Below are 11328 nucleotides of genomic sequence, written 5' to 3' on the forward strand. Positions count from 1 at the left end.
CTGCCATAAAAGCATCAGAAATTACAGTGAGTGTGCCTCTTTCACTTTTTTTCACTTGCCAGAATAAAATCTTAAAATCAGACAAAATTCCGAATAAAACAAGTATAATTGATCAATTTTATGTCTTGGTATTACACCTGTCAGATAATCCAATGAGCATATATGTATGGTTATGTGCCATTCAGAATATACATTTATTCCAGAATATAGTTCATTTAAATGGTGGCCTTCATTTGATATGTGTCAGTGTAGAGAAAATTTGTGGCTCTTTCCAGGTCAGCTGCTAAAGTCGTGAAAGCTTCAACTGCGGCAGTGATGTGACAATTTAACTTCAGTATGTCACAGCTTGGCAAGCAGGAGAAAGCCTAGGAGCAAGCAAGAGCCACACGCTTGTTTGTAGAAACATCCAAAGGATTTAATCACAAATTACATACTCAAACAAAGTGTAACACAAACTAGACAGGAGGCAGAACAAGCCAATACTGAAGGCTCTGGCAGAGTTCTTTAAATGCACAGTGGTTAATTACTAAAGTGCAGGCAACTGTGACTGCTTAACAGGTTCCACTGGAGAAAGGGCGGAGTCACCTCCAACCTGCACAGAAGCCAAAGAAAAAGACTGAGAATGAACAAATCACAAGCAGAACATGACACAATTTCCTCATTGTGCGTTCAATAAAAGTTCTATCTGAATTGTGTGACAATACATATGTTTTGTTACGCCCAAAGCCCACTTCTGTTGAGTCAAATGACTGACCAACAGATGGTGCTGCAATCCCACATTGTGCTTACAATAAGGCTTAACCCTTGTGCTATCTTAGATGACCCCACCTTTACATTGACTTGTTCTCCCTACCATGACAAAGGTGGATAAAGGTGGAAAGATTTCATGTAATCCATGGACACCAGTGAAGATCACAAATCATTGAAGAAAAAAGGTTCAGAGCACTGTCTAGTGGGTCTAGATGACCCAACTCCCAATGTTAAAGTGCCTAGGATAGCACAAGGGTCAATACATGCTGCAGTCATAGTACCTTATATTTGTGTCAAAAGCATCAGTCCCTGACAAAAGTCTTGTCGCTTATCCATTTTGTAGAAACAAAAACATATAACCTCACTTTTAATGAATCCATTGGTTTTAGAAATGTCTCATTTGAAAGCTAAAACCCTCCCAAATTATGTTCAATGTACTAAAATAAAAGTGCTTCCCTGAAGAAAGATTGATCATTTAATGAACACAGAAAGGTCACATTTTGGCAAGACTAAAGCTTTGTTGCCTACAGAGAGTAATGAGAAAATTTAACAAATAATTTACTTCAAAAACAAAAATATGTTGCATAACATCAGTGAATTAAGTAGTGCTACTGTGAGATCCATATTTAATGTCTTGTATGACTTCCATGAGCTTGAAGGACAGCATCCATGCGGTTTGACAATGATTCATACAATTTATCGATGAAGTCATCAGGAATAGCAAAGAAAGCAGTCTCGCATGCCTCCCGGAGTTCATCAAGATTCTTTGGTTTCGTCTTCCATGCTTCCTCTTTCATTCTACCCCAGACATGCTCAATGATGTTCATGTCTGGTGACTGGGCTGGCCAGTCCTGGAGCACCTTGATCTTCTTCTCCTTGAGGAACTCTGATGTAGAGATGGAAGTATGCGATGGAGCACCATCCTGCTGCAGAATTTGACCCCTTTTATGGTTGGGAATGTAAGAGATAGCTAATACTTCTTGATATTTTAGGCTATTGATATTGCCTTCCACCCTGCAAATGTTTCCCACACCCCCATACTGGATGTAACCCCAGACCATGATTTTTCCGCCACCAAACTTAACTGTTTTCTGGGTGAATCTTGGGTCCATGCGGGCTCTAGTTGGTCTCCTGCAATATTTGAGGCGGCTGTGATGTAATTCAACTGAAGACTCATCTGAGAAATCCACCTTCTGCCACTTTTCCAGCATCCATCCTTTTAGCAGGCTGTGGGCCTTGGCAAATGCCACACGTTTTTTCAATTGCCTTTTGTTTAGTGCTGGTTTCTGGGCACTGATTCGACCATGGAGGCCATTTTGAGACAGAATTCTACAAACTGTTCTGGTTGACACAGGGACTTGAGGTGACCAGGCCTGGTGGAACTCTGCTGCTGTGGAAAAGGGGCTGGCCTTGGATTTTCCAACCAACAAACGGTCCTCCCGAGCAGTTGTCTTGCAGGGTCTGCCGGACCTGGGCTTGTCAAAAACATCTCCAGTCTCTTCAAATCTGTTTCTTATTCTTCGTACTTGACGCTGAGACACATTGAAGGTGTCAGCCACCTCAACAGTGGATCTGGTCTTCAGCCTCTTGATAATCAACGCTTTGGTCTCAGGGTGAATCTTAGGCATGTTGTCAGAGGTCAAGTTGCAGTTGATGTGAAGGCCTGGTGTGTTTTTTATACACACCCACTAATTGATCAGTAATTGATCACAGGTGAGGCTGTAATCCAGGATTGGGTGTATCATATGACAAGCCGACTAAACTTTTGTCTTGCCAAAATGTGACCTGTGTTCATTAAATGATCAATCTTTCTTCAGTGAAGCAATTTTATTTTAGTATATTGAACATAATCTGGGTGGGTTTTAGCTTTCATATGAGACATTTCTAAAACCAATGGATTCATTAAAAGTGAGGTTATACGCTTTTGTTTCTACAAAATGGATAAGCGACAAGACTTTTGTCAGGGACTGGAGATGAACCTGTTGCAGAGATTGTAGTTGCTTTCATAGAATCTGATTGTAAAGTATACTTTTTGTACAAAATGTTATTTTTCAATTTCTTTGTTACGTTTAATGTTTGGTAAAGGTTGGATAAGTAAACAGAGGTAAGGAGAAAAAAAATACATAGATAGGAGTAAGAGTAACATCCAGAAAAAACAAGGACAAAACTGCTTAAATAACAGTTTAAGCTGTACTTTTGAAGTTCAAAAACATATGAAACCAAGCAAACATAAAACTAAAAAGTGATTTACAAATTTTTACATTTGACATTAAATTAAAAAAGGTAGATGAAATTTGGAAAACTTGATTTTGCTCACAATGTTTTAAATAATGTTTAACCTGCCAAAACTATCAAACGTGTTATTGCTAATACCAACATCTGTTATTTTTTGAAGATAAACACAAAGTCTCTCCTCGTTATTGTCACGTGCGGGGGGTGGCTCGAGAGCCGGTAGGACCCAGACGCAGAGGCGGGAGGCAAACAGTTCCAAGGCCAGGGGGTTTAATAAACAACAAACAAAAGGCGCTGCAGAGCAGGATGACAAAACAAAAACTCACTGTGGCGTGGCATGAAACATGGCATGAACTGACGAAGACACATGAAGACGTTAAACACACGACCAGAAGTTAATGGACCAGCACAGGAGGAAGGCAGAGACAAGACTTAAATACAGACAGGGCAGACAAGACACAGGTGAACACGATCAGGGCAGATGGGGACCAAAGGAAGTAAAGCACAAGAAACAAGACAAGACAGGAAACCTTTCAAAATAAAACAGGAAACAGAACCAAACAAGACAGAACAAGAACTAAAATGAAAAAACAAGACACAACAAACTCAAACCATGACAGTTATAAGTTAATAATGGACTTAAATATATACTTTTAACTAATCAAAGTTGGTAAACAAGCAAAAAAAAAAAAAAATAAGAAGAATGGAACAATAGAACCCTTGTGTAAACTTGTGTCCGGACTAAAAAGAATTACATAGTTCAATTGATATAAAATATGTTGTAAAATGTAACTTTTACAAGCTGTTTTTTTGAAAAAAATAATTTTGTACCTAGATGGCAGAAAACTTAAATCAAGTTAATGCAAGTATCTTAAAGAAGTGTAATAAGATTTGTAATCTTGTATTTGTGATACGTTAAGCTATAAAGTGCATTTAAAAACATTTGAGGGAAGTTTTATGTTCAAAGTGATAAAAACACAACACACTCGGAATCTAAAAAATTGTAGAATATTTTGATTTGCATGAACATTCAATGCATGGTTCAGCCGTTTCCTAAAATATTTGCATCTTTCTGTGTTTTTTTTTAAAACACAATGCTAAACTGATTGATTTACTTTAAAATATACATTCAAAACGTAGCCCTATATTGGCAAAGAAGCTTAAATTGATTTAAACCTAACTAATAAGGATAGAGCATTTGCCGTTGCTGGCCCCAGCTTGTGGAATGCACTCCCTATGCAGGTTAGGCGGGCCCGTTCACTGAATGATTTTAAATCCAAGTTAAAAACTCACTTTTTCTCCCTGGCTTTTAACTCAGTATGAGTTGATGTTTTTATTGGTTTTATTGGTTTTATAAATTTATTTTTATTGGTTTTATGTATTTTTATTTAATGTATCGCTTTTTATTGATTTTATTCTGTTTGTTTTAGTTTGTTGTTTTGTTATTATTCTGCATTGTTAAGCACTTTGGTGCTTAACAGTGTTTATAAAAGTGCTTTATAAATAAAGTTGACTTGACTTGACTTGACTAATATAAAAAATTGTTATATTAAGTAAGGGATAATGGCTGACGAAGTGTGCATTTCACATTGGAAGGTTGCTTCAGCGAAGTTCGTCAATTTCTGATAATGCACACTTCGCTTATACCATGGTCACTAACAAAAGAAATAAATATTAATTTAATATTCTATTTAAGAATTAGAACTTTATTCTTATATCTTACTCAAACAAAAGTATTGTTAATATTTAAATGCTTGCTTCAATTAAACTTACAAGGTACAAAATATCCTTTTGCTATTCTACAAATTACAACAGCATTCATCTCTTGCAGGTCATTTACCTTCTCTGTCTTTATCCTTTTTTTATTTTAAAACACACTTTCTGAATAAATGAAGCAAAGTCTCGTCATTTGCATCCAAAATTAGGTGTTTTTTCTACCCTGCAAAAAAAGTAACTCTGATAAAATTAAACAAGGGCATTGAGACCTCCATTAAACACAGGGGATATTAACACACTCTGCTCTGAATCAATTAAAGTGCTCAAAGGGGTGTTTTTTAAGTGGAGCTGTTTAGTCCTCTGAGATGTATAATGCATTAGCATTATTTCATTAGAGCCTTTTCCTCTCAGCCACTGTGAAGTGAGTGTCCTTTTCTCCCCATGAACAGCATTGCTCATGTGCTGCAATCATTTGATGTGAATTTGACCAAACAAACAAAAAAAGCTAAATTAGTGCAAGTTGATGTGGGACTTGCACAAAGAGCCATTTGCAGCTTTACAGGATCCATTTGTGATGTTAAAGAGGGCAAAAACTTTACCACAGATAAAATACCACAGCCCCTTTGTATCAAAGTGGACCCAAACAGGTATTGGTGGGGTTGGGACCGGCACAGGGGGGACCAATACTTGGACCCTTAATGGCCTTCAAGCAGCATTTAGCAGTTACGCTCTCAGATATTTACTAATTCTAAATTGCTTACCTTCATTGATTGGCCCCCTTTGATTTCCTGCTTTTGTGAGTGCAATGATAGCCCAGCTGGCATTTTTTGAGCAGTAAGATAGCAGGCTCAAAGAACTGTCAAACATCTCTGTACATGCAGCACTCCGCTGCATGTACAGCTCAGCTCTACTATCTACTGTCTCCCCAGGTGTTTTGTATGTTGTTACGCCCCCTTTGTGTCTAGGGGTACCTAGGAAGGCATAACATAAAAAAAAGTAAAGATTTAACTAATAAATGCACTGTAACAAAAAGCACCAAACGAATGTCTCCATAAAAATATACCCAAATTTTATTTACAAATAAACAAACAATCCAACAATAACTAAAAGTGAAGCTAAAAGGCTTCAGGGTGAACCAAGGCCAAAATAACAAACAAAACCCCAACTAACTGAAACATATAATCTTACCTGCAACAAAAGAAAAGGGAAATCAAAGACAAAACTCTAACCTCCCTAACCTAACAAAAACAGGAGAAAACATGTACTAAACAAAATGGCAGTTCACCCCTACAGCTTCACTTAAAACATAACTATAAACCAAAGGACTAAACAGAGTGGGCACAGACAAAACTACAAACTACAAAGAACTACAAAGTGCAACACAAACTAAAACAAGTGGAGAAGACATAAAACCAAGTGGAGAAGACATAAAACCAAGCGGAGAAGAGGGCCAAGCTGCAGTGGAGACTGTTGCAGCAAGGCTCCCTTCCCCCACCGACTGGATGTCGAAATGGTGGCTTTAAAGGCTGCCTCCACCAGCTGGTCCAATGGGAGGCCACACCCTTTCCACCACACCTGAAAATAATCAGACAACAGACACAAAGATCCACAAAAAACACAAGTCCCACTCTGATACAGAAATAATACACAGAACAAACAAACAAAACAAAAGCAAATACGGCCACAGCCCTAACACCCCCCTACCCAAAATAAAACTTCTTCAAAAAGAAGTTTTACCCTAAGTGGAGCACACACAAAGCGGTAGCTCTCACAGAGCACACCACACAAACACAAGATGTACCACACAAACCTAAGGCACTACACAAGACACACCACCGAAACACAGGACGCGCATCCCTCTGGGCACGCGACTGTCAAACTCGGGGCGCGCGCCCCGCAAGACACGCACCCGTCAACTCGGGGCGCGCGTCCCGCAAGACACGCACCCGTCAACTCGGGGTGCGCGCCCCGCAAGACACGCACCCGTCAACTCGGGGTGCGCGCCCCGCAGAACACGCACCCGTCAACTCGGGGTGCGCGCCCCGCAAGACACGCACCCGTCAACTCGGGGTGCGCGCCCCGCAAGACACGCACCCGTCAACTCGGGGTGCGCGCCCCGCAAGACACGCACCCGTCAACTCGGGGTGCGCGCCCCGCAAGACACGCACCCGTCAACTCGGGGTGCGCGCCCCGCAAGACACGCACCCGTCAACTCGGGGTGCGCGCCCCGCAAGACACGCACCCGTCAACTCGGGGTGCGCGCCCCGCAAGACACGCACCCGTCAACCCGGGGTGCGCGCCCCGCAAGACACGCACCCGTCAACTCGGGGTGCGCGCCCCGCAAGACACGCACCCGTCAAGACCAGTCATCAAAACTAGTCACACAAAACTAACTCAAAATTAGCCAAACAAAACAAAAGTGTTGCACCAAACAAAATTTAACGCAAGTTTGGTTAACAGTTTTTTTTGTCCCACAAAATGTTATTAATGTGCTTAATGCACCAACCTCACAAATTTTGGCTAAACCAAAGAAACCCCAATGCACACAAAAGTGCTGTTACAAACTATGCCGGTTTGTTGACTTCTGTAAGAGCAAGGGATTTACTCACAACCCTTCTGGAGCAGTGGACATCCTCTGTGGCAACCCCAGTCTGGAAGAATACAGTTGGGTCTGGCCCCCCTCCTTAACCGGCTACGGCAACAGGAACCTCCGCACCCGCCTCCGCCCGGGCGGGGTTAGTAGCATTAGCAACATCTGCAGCAGCCTCCACTCCTACACTGTCGCCTACACCACCTCCAACCGATGCCTCCAGCCGAGGTCTGCCTGAGAGTTGGAGCACTCCAGCTCAGACAACTGCTCTTTGCAAATGCCGTTGGCCTTCACAGCCAAACAGGTCACAAACATCAAATGCCAAGGTCTTCGCCAAAAAGGAGAAAGAAAAACTGTTAACCAAAGTCTCCAAACAATCCCGGACCGGACGAGCCCCCAATTATGTTACGCCCCCTTTGTGTCTAGGGGTACCTAGGAAGGCATAACATAAAAAAAAGTAAAGATTTAACTAATAAATGAACTGTAACAAAAAGCACCAAACGAATGTCTCCATAAAAATATACCCAAATTTTATTTACAAATAAACAAACAATCCAACAATAACTAAAAGTGAAGCTAAAAGGCTTCAGGGTGAACCAAGGCCAAAATAACAAACAAAACCCCAACTAACTGAAACATATAATCTTACCTGCAACAAAAGAAAAGGGAAATCAAAGACAAAACTCTAACCTCCCTAACCTAACAAAAACAGGAGAAAACATGTACTAAACAAAATGGCAGTTCACCCCTACAGCTTCACTTAAAACATAACTATAAACCAAAGGACTAAACAGAGTGGGCACAGACAAAACTACAAACTACAAAGAACTACAAAGTGCAACACAAACTAAAACAAGTGGAGAAGACATAAAACCAAGCGGAGAAGACATAAAACCAAGCGGAGAAGCGGGCCAAGCTGCAGTGGAGACTGTTGCAGCAAGGCTCCCTTCCCCCACCGACTGGATGTCGGAATGGTGGCTTTAAAGGCTGCCTCCACCAGCTGGTCCAATGGGAGGCCACACCCTTTCCACCACACCTGAAAATAATCAGACAACAGACACAAAGATCCACAAAAAACACAAGTCCCACTCTGATACAGAAATAATACACAAAACACAGAACAAACAAACAAAACAAAAGCAAATACGGCCACAGCCCTAACATATGTCCATTATCAGTTGGAGTTTTTTTTTAAGTGTGTGATTGTTGTCATCTTGGTCCTCCTGTGGTGAAGCTAGTAATTTATGGTCTGTAGGCTAAAGACCTGAAGGAGTGCTTATGGGAGCAAATTATGGAGAAAAATAATCAGTAGCACATAATTAACTGCAAGTGTGCCTTTACATTTTTGCATTAGGCCGTAATGGTTGACTAATTTTTAACATTTTAACTAACATCTGTTCATGGAGTCAGAATTTTATCTTATAGCTTCCTACAAGAAGCACACGTTCTGAATAGGTATGGATACCAAGGCCTTTAAATAAGAACTGTTTTTTATTTATTTATGAATTTAATTAGACTACTTTATGGTAAAGTCAATTAAGTTTTCTAAGTGAAAAGGGTTCACATTTCAGAAAAAGCTAAGTCACCAATGAAGCTCATTATCATACCATTATTTATTTAAATAATATCTCAACATTTTTCCCTTCTAAACGTACTGCTGGAATTCTAAAGATTAAAAAAAAAAGTCAGTCTTTGAAAAAGTATTTTTATTTTCAACCAATTTTACCTTAAACACATAAATTGTCTTTTCGTCTGCAAATATGTCATGTGCTTTCACACAAAGAAGCCCTGAGTTAATCATTCCTACAAAATAAAGAAGTTTGTTAAGTTTAAACATCTGAAACTTTGTTCCAAAGTCAGGAGTCAGCTATTTGTTTTGTCAGAATATTAATTTCACGTTACTTCTATTGGTCTGCTGCATATTTTGAGTGGTTGATTGATGTAAAAGCACGTTTTTGATTTTTTAATTTTTAATTTTTTACATGTTTAACATTGTTGGAAGGATAAAACATTGAAAGGTAAAGTGAGTTCTCAGATTTATTATCTAGCAAATAGCAGTAGGTGAAGGTACGGCAAATAACTTGGTTCCACTCAAACATTTTTTCACAGGAAAAAAAAAAAAATCACTCATCAGCTTCTAAAAACAACCCAGTCATTTTCAGATGCTACAATGGAAAACAGCAGATAAAGGCACTACATGTTAGAAGGAAAACTGTTTTACAAGAGATCATAAAAGCTGTTTAAAAAGTAAATCTGTAAAATAATACCCTTTTATAAACAGAAAGCACCACCTCACACTGCTGTTTAATGCACGATCACATGTCAAAAAACCACAGCCTTCTTTTTCAGGTCTTCTTTGCCAAAAAGATATGATCAGCTTTTAGTCCTTGAATTTATTATGTTTCCTTCCTCAATCAAAGGTGTAACACACAAATAATGAAAAAAAAAGTCAAGGTTAGAAATATTTGTCATGGTTTCCGTTTTTTGCTGCACACACAAAAAGAGTTTCAAAACGTGTGTACTTTGTAGTGGATGTGGCAAAACGATACTTGCACAAATTTAAAAACATCTTCTATGTGTACACGCATCAACCATTTTAGTCCTTGTCAACAAATTTAGATAAAGAAACTCACCAGTGGTCCCTTGATTTTATACTATAAATTGACAAAAAATACATTAGAATTATTGAATAAGAATTAGGCATAAATTTGTGCCACTTTAAAACATTTTTCTTTCTAATTTTGTCTATATAGCAATAAGAAATTCTAAGAAAAACACATTTTTGTTCCATTTCTTCAAGTTACTTTTTTTTAAAACCTAGCTTACTTTGCAAACATTTGAATCTCTATTGCAACCCTATACATTTTCAGTTTCCTCAGTAAAGTCAGTTTAATATCTCTGGTTTTGAAACAGTATATGAGTGGATTCAGTGCAGGAGGAAGAAGGCTGTACAGCAGTATCAACAAAATACGAATATCTAAACTAAAAGAGAATCCAACAGTGCTGGCAACATAAACGAAGCACCGAGGGAGGTAGAAAAGACAAGTAATGAAGATTTGTGGGGTGCAGGTGGATATGGTTTTTTTGCGGCCTGAAGAGCTGGACATTTTCAAAATAACCACAATAATAGACACGTAAGAAAACAATATGAATGCCAGAGGCAGCAAAAGACATAACATGGCAATGCAGAGAGCCGTGACCTGAACCTCCCTTAGATTTCCACCACATCCCTGATTTGTTAAAGAAATGTGGTCACAGTAGCACTGAGCGATGATGTTTGATTTACAGTAGGATAAAGTGAGAGCGTGGAGCACAATCGTCATCATCAAAGGTGCGGGGATGAACCAGGCGAATCCACAGAGCACAGATATGATGTTGTTTGTGATTAGCACAGGATATCGCAGTGGAATACACACGGCAATGAATCGATCCAAAGCCATCACCAACAACAGGAACGACATCACGGATCCTAAATAATGGACCATAAACATTTGCGTAAAACAGGAGTTGAATGAAATGTCGCTGTCGGCAAACCAATACTTTGCTATGATTTTTGGGATGGTGAAAGTGCTGAAAGTCAAGTCGTTCAATGCCAAGTGACAAAAGACAAGGTATGAGGGTTTTTGAAGTGACTTCTCACAGATGACCAATGCTAAAATGAAAACACTCCCTGTTGCAGTGGTGAGGTAGATGAAAAAAAACAAAGCTGACACGGGTGCGTAGTACTGCGGGGAAAGTCCGGGGAATCCGAGGATGTGGAAGCTTTCTGTCCTTGAAATGTTTGGAATGATCAGTAATGCCATTCTTGCTGTTGCACAGCTTTCCTGCAAAGGAGTAAAACATGCAGATCTATGTACCAGTCTTAAAGTGAAACGAGTCACACTGCTTTTGGTTCAAGTCAACAATTTGGAATATATCTATTTTTTTATTTCAAATAAAGACGTTTTTTATTTGTATTAAAGCCAGATATTCTGCTTTTTTATCAATTAAAATGATCCACAAAAACTAAAGAATAATGAAGTTATTTTTTAACACCACTG

At 39.4% G+C, this 11328-nt stretch overlaps 1 protein-coding gene across 1 annotated transcript; it reads right to left on the reverse strand.

Annotated features, from left to right (window-relative positions):
• Positions 1-9307: 9307 nt before the first annotated feature.
• Positions 9308-11125, reverse strand: LOC101157311 (olfactory receptor 2AT4-like). Its single transcript, XM_023961835.2, has one exon. It carries the CDS (start codon positions 11089-11091, stop codon positions 10111-10113), a length of 981 nt encoding a protein of 326 aa, XP_023817603.2. The 5' UTR covers positions 11092-11125; the 3' UTR covers positions 9308-10110.
• Positions 11126-11328: the final 203 nt, after the last annotated feature.

This window comes from Oryzias latipes, chromosome 13 (genome assembly GCF_053564925.1).
Source record: "Oryzias latipes strain Hd-rR chromosome 13, Olatipes_Hd-rR_3.1".
NCBI classification, from domain to species: domain Eukaryota; kingdom Metazoa; phylum Chordata; class Actinopteri; order Beloniformes; family Adrianichthyidae; genus Oryzias; species Oryzias latipes.

What these genes read in the sequence shown, in the direction of transcription:
- LOC101157311 (XM_023961835.2), bottom strand. Translation starts at nt 11,091, where the DNA reads ATGGCATTACTGATCATTCCAAACATTTCAAGGACAGAAAGCTTCCAC.